Raw genomic sequence first — 16370 nt, 5'->3', positions numbered from 1 at the left:
TGGCTTCAAGCCCTTGCCCTTGTGTATTCCTAATTTTTATCTCCACTGGGACTCGGCCGGCCCACAGGTAGAAGTGCAGAGAGATGAGAGTTCTAACAACATCTTAGATTGTGAGGCCCCTGGGCTCCGTGGGCTTGGAGAAATCACTGTGGTCCCTCATGCTTTGGCATGTCTGCCTGATATAAAATTTGTGTTGTGGGAATATAGGATAACAGTTCAAAACATTGTCTTTAAAGTCAGACTGGCCTGGCTTCAAGTCCAGACCCTGTCATAATAACCTTTGTGATTACAAGCAAGTCACTTAACTTCTCTGTGCCTCATGCTTCCCTATTTAAAATAGGGATGGGGCCGGCCCAGTGACGCAAGCGGTTACATGCGTGCGCTCCGCTGCGGCGGCCTGGGGTTCGCCGGTTCGGATCCCGGGCGCATACCGACATCCGGGCGCATACCGACACACCGCTTGTCAAGTCATGCTGTGGCAGCGTCCCATATAAAGTAGAGGAAGATGGGCACGGATGTTAGCCCAGGGCCAGTCTTCCTCAGCAAAAAAAGAGGAGGATTGGCAGATGTTAGCTCAGGGCTGATCTTCCTCACAAAAAAATAAATAAATAAAAAATAAAATAGGGATATAACAATACCTATATCAAGGAATTGATGTGAGGGTTAAATAATATAGTGACTGTTAAGCATAGAGCCTGACACAGAATAGATGCTTAATAAACATTAGCTATTCCCTATAATAATAATTACTATTGTATAAATATTTTCTACATTGATGTCAGTTTGCAGTGGTAATAGCATACACAGTACTTAAACAATCCTCATCCAATCCAAAAGATAATCCTCAAACTCTATGTTAGCCTCATATTTCAATCTTCTCCTGCACAAGAAGACAAGAGCCTGGTTTAGTTTTCATCACCTCTCCCTGTCTGCCCTCTAGTAAAGATGTGAAGACAAGTAAGTGTTCATCAAACCCTGAGCAACGGAGGATTTGTTATATTGAGAAATTATTCTGGGATGATGAATCACAGAGAAAATCATGGAGCAATCTTAGAGGCTTTGGAAGAACATGCAATTTATCACTCAACAGATGTTTACTTAGCACCTATTATACGGAAAACATATGGCTGCACACTCTTGGGGACAAAGACAGCTGGTTCCCTCAGGGAGCTTAAAAATAGCAGAAGAGATCAGATATAAACACAATAGTACAGCTATTCACAGCTTGACCCATGAGCCATGATTGCCAAGTGAGTGGGCCACAGAAAAAGACCCAGAGGAGTCCATGATATCTCAGAAGGCTGAAGGAAGGACTTGAAGGTGGAGAGAAAGGTGGATCCCAAAGACTGAACAGGAATTGAACCAGAGGGGGGCAGGTGGACCTTCCTTGAACATAGGCATGGGGGGCTACCTAGGCCATGTCTGGGAACAGTTTGGGAGCAGGTTGGCTAGAGGGGAAGGCTCAGGAAGGTGAGTAGTTGAAGATAATGCAAGAAGGTTTGCTAGAAGCTGCTTCCATTTCTCCTTTGGCTTCAGGCTAGGACACAGCCCTAAGCGGGGTGAAGAGGGTCACTGCTGAGGTATGGAGAGTGGCCTCTTTGTGACACTGTGAAAGAGCAGAGGCAGACATCTGCAGCCAGGTAGATGCTCACTCTGAGCCTGCAGTGGGACTCTGGCCACGACAACGTAACCACACTAGAAACAGAGTCACTTCGTCAGTACCCTCTGGGCTCAGTGCTGTGGGAGGACTCCTGGTGCACAGTGGAAAATCACACACTGAGCAGTCGCCTCCAGGAGGGCCAGCCAAGGCCTCCTGCCCTTGCACCTACACTCAGAAGATAACTCACCCACGGCTCTGGGAGAAGTCCAGCACCATTTGTTTGGGTCCCTGCACCCCAGAGACTGAAGCACAGGTGGTTCATGAATAACTGTCTTCATCGGAAAAACATTCTTTCTCTGATAATTCTTTCTCTGCTGAGTCACAGGTACAGTCCTGAGAGCAACCCACCAATTTGGGGCATTTGTGTAAGTAATCCCTGTTGGTTTGGAACACTGGAGGTTTGCTTAATTTGAGGTAGGAGAGACTTTTCCCTGTCTTGCTGTCCCTGGGAAACAGGAATAGAGAGTTGTCTTTGAGAACAATGAAGCAAGTTACTCAACTGAATAGATGATGTCAAATCTCCATGGGAGTAAAGAGTCTTCAGAAGTGCCCATCTCCTCCTGCTGCCCAGAAGACTTACAAAATGGCTCAGTGAGCAGCTGCCTGGCAGGACTCTCAGCTGTGGAAATAACTAAGAAGCATGCCAGGGTTGGTTTGGCTTGTGGGTGCACAAGTGGAAGAGGAGATAGGAGAAGTTGGAATAGAGTGAGAGACATTTGTACAGGCAGCCAAAAAGAATCTCCCAGCAATGAAGGGGATATCTGAAAGACACTTAGGTGGTCATAAATTGGAGAATTTTGAAGGTGGTGCTGCAAAAAGGTGAGGAGAGGGAGGCAGTGTGCTGAGGCAATGCATATGAAACAAAGAACCACAAATCCCCTTGAGCTGAGCTCCAATCCCCGTCCCCCTCTTTGGCTCAGTTCTTGGGCACCCCCTCCAGAGGATGGTATGAATTTTTTCCTGGTAAAACCTTTAAATTCCTAGCTCAATTGCCTTTGGAAATAAAGAAAGTTGTTGTTGTTGTCATTGTTTTCCAATCTCTCGGCACACTTGTACAGTGAAAATAAATTCACTGGAGACAAGAATTCAGTCATTTATCTCTTCATCATGTCTCCTGGAGAGCAAGAAAACTTTCAGCCTCTTGTACTCATGCGCCTCTTCCAGATGTGCCGACATGACCAGAAGTGCGGACATGACCAGAAGTGCTAGGAATCTGCCACCCCACAGAGACAATGAGTAAGGAAGGCCACTCTGGTCCTGTAGATGGCATCAGGTCTGGGCACCTGAACACAGAGAACTTCTAGCTGCACCATTTACTCATTCAAACAGCATTGACTGAGTACTCGCTCATTGAGCATTATACTAAGGATCCCTCCAGGAGGTGTTTTCTCTCCGGTAGATGATCCTATGGGCATATAACTATGATAAAAGGGAGAGACTAAGAATTACATGAGAGGAGAGAAAGAGAGATTCTCACCTGCACAGGTAGAGTAAGGTTTCAGGGAAGAGAGAATTTTATTGAGCTGGACAAAACCTGTATATGTAGAGATGAGAAGGAAAGCATTCCAGGTAGCAGAGATACCTTGAGCAGAGGCTCAGAGATGGTCAGGCTTGGGGCAGGCTCTGAGAATAGCTTTGCTGGAGTCTGGCCAGAGACTAGGGATGGGAAGAAAAAGAGTAGGAGTCAAGTTGGAACAGCAGCTGGAAGTCAGGTTTTAAATTCCATCTCCTACTCTCCTTTCCTTTGGTCTTTTCTTCTTTTTCCTTCCTTTCATTCATTCCCTTTCCTTACTTCCTTTCTTCCCAACTAAAATCTCCTCCATCTATGCCTCTATCTTTCCATCCATTCCAAACAGTACAAATGGAGTACAAGTGGGATTAGCACATAACTTGTACTGCTTTGGAGAAGGAAGTCAGAGATCAACTGTCCTCAAGAGGACAAAGCCCAGGCCACATGGTGAAAGGAGACACCCAGAACTCTGGCTGGAAAACCACATGAGCATCTCTGTGGCATACCTGAAATCTGTAGACTCACAGAGATGCCCTCCTTCTTGGCAGACAGAATGAGACAGTGACCTAACTTGCAAGAGATGCAGGAAACTTCAGTTGGGAGAGGCAATATAAGGAAGTGGTTAAGAAGGTCCACTCTGGAGTCAGATCTGAACACAGTATCAGCTTTATATTATCAGCTTTATAATGGGCCTAATAGTTCCCACCTCATTGTGTAATGAGGATTAAAGGAGAAAATGTTCATAATGTGCTCAGCACAGGGCCTGATCCATATGAGTACTCAATATATGTTTTACTGTTTTATTTATGACAAAGGACTAAGACCAGGAAGGGCTAAAGACTGAGCCAACCAAATCAAGAGAATTCCAGAGGGAGCTTACTGGACTGGAGAGACCTCAGGCTTTGGAATCAGACAGACCCAAGTTGGAACCCTGATTGCACCACTCTTTACCTGTGGGACTGTGGGCAACTTGAGCTGACCCAGCCTCAGTTTCCTCAACTACAAGATGGGGATGATAATACATCCTCATTTGTATGTGAGGATGTAGACAATATATCCACTTTTTGGAGTGTTATTGTGAGGATTACAGATAACGTAAATAAAGTTCTTTCATATAGTAGGTCCTCAATAATTACTAGTAGAAACACTCAAGCTGTGACTTTAAAACTTTTTACTTTGTCTAGTGCCCATGCTTAGAGGCTCCTTGAAAGAGGTATGATTTGGGGGGCTTCCCACCCAAAGCTCTAAGCCCCACACCTTTCTCTTCTCACTCCCCACCACCATCCACCCAGACCTGTCATGGATTATCCTCTTGTTGTGGCCCCTCCAGAGCTGCATGGCTAAATAAATAGGCTCAATGAGTGTGGTGACAATGTTGGTCCCATAGCAGAATGCTCCACTGATTCAAAACTTAATAAAACAATGGCAATTTCTGCTTTCTTTTTTATTGTAATCAAGCATACTAAGTTCCTCAGGAATGTTTAACTCTAAAAACACCATGGCCACTCAACACTCTCTGCTCATGGCATAAACTCAGCAAAGGGAAGAGCTGGGAAATCTCTTTTAACAGCCTCAGAGGGGAAGTAGAAGTGGTAGTAGGAACAGCAGCAGCAGGAATGCCAATGCCACCTTAAATACTAAGCATCAGGCCACGCGCTGAGTATTCAACACGCATTTTCCTCTTTCACACATCACAAAGCTAGGAACGGTCAAGTGGCTTGCCCAGGGTCACACAGATAGGAAATGGCAAATCTGGGATTTGAACCCCGATAGTCCAGCCTCAAAGCCTGTGCATGTAACCACTCTGCTAACTGCTAGCACAGAAAAGAGCAGTTTGAAGGTTAAGTTATCAATGGAGGCAAATCAACTAGCTGGGCCAAGGAGGAGGGACCCAGGAGAAAGCACACAAAGGGCACCCACTGATAGGACTAGCATTCGGTGTTCATTCATTCACCCATCCCGGAGGGCCTACTCCAGAAGTGGCAGGCTGCTACGGCTAAGCCCATTCCACTTCCAGAGTCACAGAGCTGAGAGCTCCATGTGGACAAGGACTGCAACTTCTCTCTGTATTTCCAGTGCCAAGGACAGCGCCTGGTGAGAGGGGGCACTGAGGAAAAGTCTGTTGAATGAATGAACAAATGAATGAACAAACCAACAAACTAAACTGGTAAACGGCTGACATTTCCGTTTCTGTTCTTCCCTTCTCAACTTCTATGACTCGAGAGGTTTGCCAAGACAAAATGGGAGGGAGGAACATCAGCACCACTGAACCCAATCTGATGAGATGCTTCAAACAGGAAATGGCACTCAGAATTATTCTAACTCAGGGCCGGCCCCATGGCTTAGTGGTTAAGTGCGCGCGCTCGGCTACTGGTGGCCCAGGTTCGGATCCCAGGCGTGCACCGAGCACCGCTTGTCCGGCCATGCTGAGGCCGCGTCCCACATACAGCAACTAGAAGGATGTGCAACTATGACATACAGCTATCTACTGGGGCTTTGGGGGAAAAAAAAAAGGAGGAGGATTGGCAATAGATGTTAGCTCAGAGCCTGTCTTCCTCAGCAAAAAGAGGAGGATTAGCATGGATGTTAGCTCAGGGCTGATCTTCCTCACAAAAAAAAAAGAATTATTCTAATCAGATTGACAATCCAAACTAAGAAAAGCCACTTGATGACTCGCACAGTATCTGTCTCTCTTTGCCTGTGTAGAGAGTTTCCAGGAAAAAAAAAAAAAAAAGATTCTATAAGCAAATGCTGGTGATGAATTAAGTGGAAAATCTTGACCACAGTCACATCGGACATCAGTGGGGCCTTTTAATGGTTTATCTGTATTAAAGAAAGTCATTTTCTCTGTAAGCCCTGGATTTCATAAATTTTTCTCCAGCTAAGTTATTCTTCAGCTTATCCAATCATGCATTGCCACATCTCATTAGTATATAAGTGAGGCCTAGGGTCAGAGAGGAATATCTGTGCTTACAGGAGATGGAAATCACACAGCCTCAGAGCCTCTGAGCTCAAACATAGCCCTCTTCCCTTCCCCCAGAAGGGCAAAATGCAGGACTTGACAGCTTTCAAGGTAGAGGAGGGAAGGAGCAGGAAGGAGGGAGGAGAAGTGCCTTCTGCAGGTTCAGTAGCCTGCACTGCTCCTCGTTGATGGAGGGCTCCGTAATCAGTAAAGGGGTGAGCATCAGTGTGTAGCTGAATAGACCTGATGGTGACCCTGACTGCCCTAGCAGAGACCAGCCCATTTTGAATTAACTGCCTGGATAAATCAAGCTGCACCTTCAGTGAAGGATGAGGAGGGAGGGACTGGACAGAGAGGGAGTGGCCTAACCCACCTGGTTAGGCTACCTGGACCTTTCCAAAGGTACTAACACGTCAAGAAACTGCTGAAACAACATGGAGGTAAGAGTAAAGACAGCAGGGTGAAGTACAGCTGTAGGGAGCGGGAGGGAGAACGGGAGAAACAAGAGGAAGAGGGAGAGAAAAAATGGGAAAGGAAAGGAGAGTCATGGGCTTATTTTTAATTATCAATAACTAATATAGTGCCTACTATTTCCCAGGTACTGTTCTAAGCACTTTAAAAATACTCACTTAATCCCCATTATTAGCCTCATTTTACAGAAGAAGGAAGCTAAGCATGGAAAGAGTCAATGACCTAAGAGCATATGGCCAGTGTGTGGCAGGGCCAAGACTAGAACCCAGGCAGCCTTGCACCAGTCCATGCACTTAACCAAACCCTCATCAGGAAAGTCTTAGACCCTCCTGTAATGTGAGTATCTGGCTCAAGGGTGTTAACACCCCATGAAACAGCCCTAAAAATACTCAATAGTTAGTTAAGGAATGTTTATAGCTCTTCAACAATTATTTATTCTTAAAACATCAGGTATTTCCCTGTGAATGAATATAAAGCAGGGAAAAGAGTAAAGGGGATGGTTTTCCTTTGGGCTATAAAAGAAAAACAGTAGCCCACGGATCAATTAAAAGCAAAGTAACAGCCGAAATCTGGCCAATATGCCCAAGGGTTTCTGTATGGCAGTGTTATACTCTCACTATGTCAGTAGGGGCCGGGAGGAACAAGAAGTTTGGGCAGGATATTAATAGAAAACCAGCTTTGGGTACAAATGTTGTTATTAACCATGAAGGCTGGTCAGATGTGCCACTAGGATAATTGGCTTGGGATGAATTCAGGAACCAGCAGCCACATGAACTCTGATCCTTCCTGACTCTCAGGTCTTGTTTTCCAGTCTGGTTCATCCCACCAGTCTCCTTTTTCATTATAGGGAATTCTGTCTCAGAGCTCCTTCCTCTCTCTCTCTGCAATTTAACTTCTCTTAGCACTCCTCCCCACCCGCCCACCCCCCAGTTCTCTGGACAGTCCATCCCAATCATGGATGTGGTTTGATTTATTTTTCTCTTAAGAGGCTACTCAGCTCCACATAGGCCCACCTTAACAGATTCTCAGCTCCAGCCACTACAAACTCCCTGCCATGAAGAGTGTGAATCAGGTCGCTGGGAAAATTGAGGTGGTCACATCAGTTCTCTCCTTGAAGAACTTCCATACAAGTGTACCATGCTCTCAGTGCAGAACGGTTTAGGGGGCAGGAATGGCCTGGGCAAAGCTCATGGTGTCATCCACCAAGCTAGATGCCAAAGAAAGCAAGCCCAAGACAACACGAATTTTCTGAGGTCCCATTCAATTCTAACCATGGGTTTTTCTCTGACTCTGCTTTAGAAAATCCTCCCCCTGCCCCTCAGCCCCAAGGAGTTCTTCCTGCCTCTGTTCCCTAGCTGAGTGCCCTTTGGGTTAGGGTGTTCTTTGTGTCCTGATGGCCTGCCTTAGGTCACTCTCATCCTCCTTGAGTCATGGATGATATTTCTCTCTGCTTCAAAAGCACAGTAGAAAAACTCCTTTGATACACCCTGATTATATGTCATGAAGTTGTCTTTGAAGACCTGTCACAAATACAGAAAAGTGCCCTTATATAGATAAACAATTCAGTTTCAGTTATCAGCTGCTGTCAGCTTTCTGGGAGCATTATAAAGTCTATCTACAATAAATAGCATGTTTGGAGCTAGGTTGCTTCATTATGGAGGAAGAAATGCAGCTGTGGAAATTAGCAAAGGTCTAATCCAAGATGGGCAGAGTCTCAAGAGAGCCTCCCTTATTTTAGTCAGGACCACTATCTTCCTCAGAGGCTGGCAAGGGCAAGTAGGCATGGTTCTCCCTGTGTTCTCTCTCAGAATGTCTTCCCCTCCAACTCTGCTGCCCAGTCTGTTGTGCTGACTTGTCCGCAAAAGGCAGCAGAAGAAGCACGGGGGGCTCCCTCGGTATACAGACGAAGAGGCCATGGAAGGGATTAGGCCTGGAGTCCTTCCAGAGCAGCTACAGTGTAGGGAGCCATAGGGTGAGCCAAGTGGTCTTCTGCTATTTCATGGGCATATGTCCCACCTTCTAATCAGACTACGAGTTTCCCCAGAGCAGGGCCATTTCAGCACCCAGAAAAGACTGGCTGTTTAAAAAGAAAACTGGCTGCCCTGCACACCCACCCTCTCTGAGACCTGTGTTGTGACGAGACACTAAGAATTATTGAAATATCTGTATGGTTTTCTGTTGCTTGCTCCACTTTGTTGTGAGGCAGAAAGGGCACAGGGAAGCATATCACTGGCTGGCCTGAGCGTTCCTACCTGGGTTGAGGAGAATCCGTTGCTCTTGTTCTTGGAGAGAAAGACCACAATGGTTGCTATAAATCCAATAATGCTACAAAAAAGCCTCACTTGCAACTAATGTTTGAGTAGTAAGTATTATCAGGGGCTGCTACAGAGCCAAAAAAACTTTTGATAGTGTCCTCACAGATCACTTGGCTGCTTCCAAGAGTTCCCAGAAACTGGAAACAAGAACATGCTGCTGTCTGCACTGAGAATTTTTAAAAATAGTTCTATTTATATTGTCTTATAATGAAAAGGGAATGTCTTGCATTTCCTTGGAGTCATTGCACATGTCCCCTTAATACCCAATGAGGCAAATGGGATGACAATTGGCACATTATGCTCCAGGGTAATCAGATGAAAACTCAGTCCCTCTAAAGAATGCCCAGTCTATCTGCTCTAGTCCATGGGCCCAGCTCCTATGGCACATGGCTATCCTGAGTAGGGCCAAAGAGCAGTGCTGCCAAAAGCAAACAATGGCTTCCTCCTGTCACAGGGGGGAAATAAGCTAGTGAGTATAATTTTCTTAAATGTAAACTTTATTCCCATAAATTTTACTTAAATATTGCTTATTACCACTTTCCACTGGCCAGGACTCAGAATCAACTAAACAAATGGCCAAGTAGCACCAAATATTTGCAGGAAAAGGCTGTCTGGTTGCAGCAAATCAAGCCACCTTTCTGGATCAGGCAGAAAAATGCAACTGTGGTATATGAATATAGGGGTGTCTCATGGACCACGTGAGCAGAGAGGAGCTGGGCCCCAGAGACAGTCTGACACTATCTGAGCCTCTTCCTATGCATCTTCTTTCTTCTTTCTCTCTTTTTAACTGGCTTGTTTTGCTACTTAGTCCACATAGTAGAAGATGGTAGACCGTATCTCCCACGGTTACATGTTAACTCCTCAGCAAATAAATAAACTGCCTCTCAATCACAGTCTCAAATACTCAGGTGAGAAAACCTGATAGGCACAGTTTAAGGCAGGGTCCCACCCCTAGTCCAATACACTATATCCAGAGCAATGAGGACACACAATACAAAATGGCCACAAGAGGTCCATCCTGTAACCTGGGCAGGAGGGCAAGGCAGTTCCAAGAGAGGGAGGTGGTGGAGAGAAGCTACCGCCTGAGAGAGAGAACGTGTCAGTTCTCCAGCATGCCACAAAAAGCTCCATGGAGCCAAGCCAAACACCACTGAAATCCCGTTGGGAAATACCCAGGAGTTTTAACATGTCCTTTAGAAACACTGTAAGCACTTTTCTTAGACAACATAGGAAAAGAGGGAAACCTTTCTACAACATCTCATTTAATCCTACAAGACAATGTAACAGGCTTTGTTTTGCAAATGAGAATATTGAAGCTCAGAGAGGTTAAGGAACCAGGCTAAGGTCACCTGGCTAATAAATGGTAGAGCAAAATTCAAACTCATGTGGGACTCTTAAACCCCATTCATGCTCCAGCCATTCCCCCGCGTTGCCTCCCAAATGAACTCTGCCCAGAGATAAGTCCCCCTAGATTGGAGACAAGCATTCACCCAGAAGCTGGCTATCATTTTCTGTGCCTGAGACTTCTCTGGGCCCTCAGTTTACAAAGTACTGATGCGGCCAGTCCTGTGAGGACTCTACCTTAGCACCAAGACCCCCAGCATCCCAGTGTCGGAAGGGCCCAGCAGGTACCTGACCCAGCTGCTCCAGCTCTAATACCCAGGCCACCCAACAGGTGAAACATTTCAGCCCTGAGCTACTCAGAGGCCATATACTATTCAAATGCTACCAATGCCATTTTCCTGTTTGCATTTTGTTTTTGTTTTTGTTTTGTTTTTACAGTTCGTTGCTCATCCTAACTGTCAGCAGCAATTGCTTACCATGTGGTATGAAAACCTGTCAGGCTTACGTCAACAGTCTATCGCTGTGAAATTCCTGGCTGTCTTTGGAGTCTCCCTAGGCCTCCCTTTTCTCGCCATAGCCTATTGGATTGCTCCGTGCAGCAAGGTACAGACTGCTGAAGGTGCATGTCGTTCGCAGTTCTTTCTTGTCTATTCTTAGCATGACCTGAAGTCCATTTGCTCAAGTCAATAGCTGATCACCTCCCACATTTAAAGAAAATGGATGTGAGATACCTAGCAAAAGTAGAAAATCACACAGACCTGCTTTTTTTAAACCATTTTTTAAAGAGAGAGGAATGATAAAGCGGGAAATTTTAAATATGTGAGGCATAATCTGATCAATAACAGAACAGAGAGGGAATAAAGGCACTTTTCCTCTCTGATTATGCCGTGTCCTAAATATGTCCTCCAACTCATAGTAATAATCATGATAATAATGGTAATAGGAATAGCCAACATTTATTGAGTACTTTCTTTTTGCTAAGCCCTTTTCATGGAATATCTCATTTCACTCCCTCAATTACGTTATGATGCATATGCTTTATGAAGTAGGTTTAGAAAAGAAATAACTAGTAAGCTGAGAGTCAAATACAGCTCATGCAGGGGCACTGCAGACCCATCTCAACAACTTCCCAGTTTCCCTGGCTTCCTTGATTGGGTTCTGGCCCACACAGGCAGCTAATTAGGTCACAAGAAGGAAAAGACAAAGGAAAGAGAAGCAGAGCTCAAAAGGTGCAGAGCTGGGTTCTTTTCTCACGGGGAAGAGGGAGTGTCTGTTGCCCACTGGTAATAGAAGGAGTGGAACCTGCAGGTGCCAAGCTGCCATGCTTCCCGCTCCACCATCCCTACAGCCCAGCATCTGATCCAAAGCCACAGAAAGCACCAGCAGTCACTCCAGCTTCAGACAAGAGTTAGAGCCTATAAAAACCAACCATGCAGAAATTTTGAAATATGTTTCATAAGAAAGTCGTTAAAGGTTCCAAAGCTGCACTTACCTAGTGATATATTTAAAAAGGAATTAAGCTTAGGTAATCAACATCCAGGAGAAGAAATATGACTAAAGGGAGATTAGTTCCACAGGGAATTTGAGCAGCTAATGCAGTTAATAAAAGTGTCCTCAGTGAATGGAACCTCTTGTCAACTGCACTAAGAGGGAACTCATGCTGGGATGATGGGCTCAAGACTTTAGGGCTGCTGAAGAGGCCACCTAACTAGGCAGGCAATGAACTGACTGCTTTAGAGTAGGAGAGGTGTCACAGAGAGGTTAGGACTCCAACTCCTTCTTCTTGAGAATAGTATTAAAAACAAAAGTCCTCATACTGAATATCTGTGGTGCTTAACCTTATATCTACCGAGGATTTTATTTCTATGGCAGTCTACCATGACGTGGATTTATAAATCAGAATTCCCCAAATGATACAGATGTAGGTGAAGGAAATTTTTCTGTCCTTCATTATGAGCTGAAAAAGGCACAGTGAGTGAAAAAAAACTAACCAGATTTAAAGGTGGATTTGAGCTGGTCATTAGTTTTCAGCACATGTTTTCATACTGGAATTATCTAGTCTATACTGCAAGTTAGATCATTGCCTTTACCCAGAGCCTAGATGGATAGGGATGCTTGCCTCCACATTCTCTGAGCCCCAAACTAATTCTAGAACATTCAGTCATTAAAGTAACAGCCACTTGGTTGAGAAAACACTGCCAATGTCCTCACTTTTGCTATAAAACTAAATGTGACAGCTTCCAGGAAACTGGGACTAGCCAACACCAGCAAATTGGTTTGCCTCTGCCTGGCTGGGGAAATAGTCAGAAAGAGATGATATCCCAGTTGCTGAAAATTTTTTAGATTTTCCAGATTTTTTAGATTTTTCAGTAGGTCTGAGAAGAAGAATCTTGCCAATATCATGCAGATATGATGCAAAAAAGACAGTGTGTGTGGGAGAGGGAGGGAATTCTGGACTTCCCTGGGGACGAGTAAATCCAGGAGGTTGATGCCACCATGGAACATAGGGGTCAGACCTACAGCAATCTTCTGGAACATTGTAGAAGAAATGATTGCAAGAAAGTTTGGGCCCATGGCTGGGGCTTCCTCTTCTCTATTCAGATATATGTCTGATTGAGATCTGGTGCTCGTGGAGTTTCCAGAAGACTAATAAAACACAGCACTCAAGATAATCATTAGCTGGTTATTAAGCCACTTGTGGTTTCTGTGCACTTTCTGGGCTCCAGGTCTGAGCTCAATGAAGTAGAAGGTGTGTCCACAGCTGAGTGACAAGTCATAGTCTATGGCATGAGATAATTTTTGGTGGCAACACTCATTCCAAGGAAAGATTCCTTTATTAAAGAGCTTGTTGAACTTGCTCTAAGTCAGCCAAAGGACATATGAAACAGTCAAGATATTTTTAGTCTTTCCTTTCACCATTTAGAAAGAAGTCTTTTCAAGTTTGACAGAGATATTATATTACTGGGGATTACAGAGGTGTCACATCTTCCATGTGAGGAAACCAGCCCTCTCTAAAGGCTCCTGATGCCCAGAAAACAATGTCCTCCAAGAGGAGGGGCACAGTGGAGAAATCTGTGAATGTGCCAGTATTCCTCCTACCAAGGGGTCACTGCCTTTATACGTGTCTAGTAATTCCATGAAAAAGCCAGTGTCATTCCAGCAATTCCATGTTCTAATAACCTTATTACACCTCCCTTGAAGAAATTAGACCTTGATATTCTTTTATAAATGTATTCATAAAATGTCACTGCTAAACCTCATCAAACAGCTAATGTCCATCAATGTCCAGAAAATGTTGATATTTCTGTATCCAACCTAACAGTGCATTTACTTCCTAATAGTTGTTGTCCTCATTTAGAGACTATTAGGGACACTAAAATTACTTAATTAGCCTGTCAAAATGACCTCATCATTTCTTTCCTATTGAATTCCTAAGGCTGTCAATTCTATTTTTACCAAGTTTCTGAAGGTCCCTAACAAAGACAGTTAAATAAGGAGATTATAAGGTTAAGGGTGTCAAAGGAAGTTCAACTTACTAATATGGCAGCTGAAGAGGGAACCAAGTCACAGATGTGTACACATGGTGATAACTTGCAGGTCTGGAGTATGAGACAGGTTTGTCAGGATCAATAAAGAGAACAGTGATTTTTTATTTTATCATTTCTCATTGTAACCATCAACATGGGTGAGGTCAGGCAGCCCACTGAGAGGCCGGTGAGTTCTTATCTGCATGGATGCTCTCAGGTAGAGCTTTTCCTAGAGAGTTCTTTATCCTCTCAACAAGGGCTCCAACGCCAAAGGGCCTTTATGACTGATTAGGCTGTTTTCTATCTTTTGCTATTCCATTCTGATTAATAATTTAGGTTGTTTGCCTGTTAAAATCTGGGAGCCGAAAGAGTAACAGTCATCCTCAAGGGCTCACAGTATCTCTGTAGCAGGAGGACTGGGGTAGAAGTCAGCATCATGAAAGTGTGGGGAAACCACACAAGTTCTAATTACAAAAGTGTGAAGGGGACGCTGACTTCCTCCATTACCTGATAACCTTTGCTGTTCAATTATCCTTATAAATTAGTCCCTGGACTCAGGCAGGCAGAGCTGTAAACAACTTTATACTCCTACCTGATGTCTTTGTAGTACGCAATCTATCAGTCCTTACTGCAACATAACTCTCATTTGCAGAAATATCGAAGTGTTAGTCTTTGCCCCCAGCCCCCTCAGCCCCATCCCAAACAAAAACATCTAGTGAGGAAGGCGTGAGGGACTCTGCAGCTTCTGAAGATCCCTGGTTTGCCTTGCCAAAGCTGAAATGGTTTGAAACAAGGTCCTCAAACCATGTGGTCCAGAGCCAACCAGGAGAGGATAGTTCTCCAAAAGCCTCTGTGTCCCTCTCATTTGTCTCTACCAGAGTGCTACACTAGATTAAAGAAAATCATGATGCAATTTTTGAAGCATTGTCACGGAGGGGAAATTTGTGCCAAGAAATAGAGCATTTTTTGCTCTTTTATTACAAAAGCTTCTGCCCTCAAATCCAAAAGGAGAGTGCATCACCTATCACCCTGCTGGGATAAGATTTAAGAGTGCCAGAAGGCTGGTCACTTGCATACTTAGCCCAGCCTGAACCCTGCAACATTCTCTCCCAATCTCTCCATCTATTTCCTACTATAGTGTTTAGCTGTGTCTCTCTCCACTAAAAAATCAGCAACTTTGCAGGGAAGGACCAACTCTTATAGTTTCTTTTACAACCATCATCTCCAGTGCCCAGCATCATCTTGCACATGGACAGTACCCCAAAAGGGCTCATGACGTAAATACATAAGGATTCTGTGTAGGTCTCCCTTTGTGAACCCTTGTGTATAAGCTTTTGAAGAGTCAGTCAAGTTTCTTTTAAGTTTCCCCTTAGGGAAATTGCCTGATGCCCTCCAGTGCCACATACTAAGTGCTTCCTATGTGCAAGGCAGTGTTCTGGTTTGCACATATTAAATAATTCATTCCTTACATCAACCCTATGCGGTACTATTTTATCCCCATTTTACAGATGAAGAAACTGAGACACAAAGGGATTAAGTATCTTGCCCAAAACTATGGAGCTGTGATTTAAACCTAGGGTCTCTGGCTCCAGAGACCTGACCTTAACCACTGCACATGTACACACACACACACCAGCCTCCCCTCCCCCCCCCCGACCCTGCCCAGTTACATCAGCAGCGTTACAACCTCCAGTGCTGAATGTAAACATCTTAGTGCTGACTAATTGACTTTGGAATGGACTTGACTCAGATCTTCAGAGTTAGCAGGACCTTTCTAGAAGGGAGGAGTCAAACGACCATATGACAAACTTTCCTTTTCTTTCCTTAGAAGCCCTACCTCTGAAATCCCACTATTACTTAGCACCTCTTCAGCCCCCAGGACAACGGGTGGATTCACAGGGTAATGTGAGGACACCCTGATTAGAGACACCTAGTGAACATTCCCCTCACCCCCAAGAAAGGAAGATTCCTGAGCCCTAGGTTAGATATTTTGAATAAGAATTTTGGAGGGAGCATTCTGAGGAATCTGCCACTAATTTAATCAGGATCTCTCTAAAATTTGAGAACCATTCTAGCCATAAAGATGTGCATGTTTCTTTTTGGAATGCTTGATCCAAAGTTTGCCTCCATTCAGCTTTCCAACTTGTACACTGAGCCCTGGCTTGAGGCCATCGGCCCCTGGTGATGAGTGAGGGTGGCATTTGGTGAAGGAGACTCTGGCGGTACACACTGGGGAGCGACGCTGCAAACATTCTCTGCATGCTCTACTGCAGTTATGGCTACCTTGTGGGTATGTGGCTACCATGCCCCAGTTAGGTGCTTACACCTGTGGTTAGGGTTAAGAGCCTGGTGACTTGGAACACAGAGGTGTGTCAACCAGTAAAAACAGGTGCCCACCCCTGTGCTCTCATGAATGCAGTTTATTTGGAGCTAATTTAGCAGTGCTACTTAGTTGTTCTCACATTCATATATATATTTCCCAGAGTAAAAGAACAATACCCAGGAAGTTTGGGGTGAGCCAGAGACTGAGCACTATATGACAATTTGACAATGCACGTGAATCCAAATAAGTTTTTTCCAG

General features: G+C 44.6%; 1 protein-coding gene across 1 annotated transcript in view; it reads left to right on the top strand.

Moving 5' to 3' along the window:
- TRPC7 (transient receptor potential cation channel subfamily C member 7) overlaps positions 1–16370 on the top strand; it is a 195599-nt gene that overhangs the window by 129356 nt on the left and 49873 nt on the right. Inside the window, exon 6 of the mRNA XM_058549377.1 lies at positions 10701–10865. Coding sequence (XP_058405360.1) covers positions 10701–10865 — 165 coding nt within the window. The remainder of the gene's footprint in view (positions 1–10700; positions 10866–16370) is intronic.

Source organism: Diceros bicornis, chromosome 1, assembly GCF_020826845.1.
Source record: "Diceros bicornis minor isolate mBicDic1 chromosome 1, mDicBic1.mat.cur, whole genome shotgun sequence".
Taxonomy (NCBI): Eukaryota; Metazoa; Chordata; class Mammalia; order Perissodactyla; family Rhinocerotidae; genus Diceros; species Diceros bicornis.
This window is presented reverse-complemented; position numbering and strand designations above follow the sequence as displayed.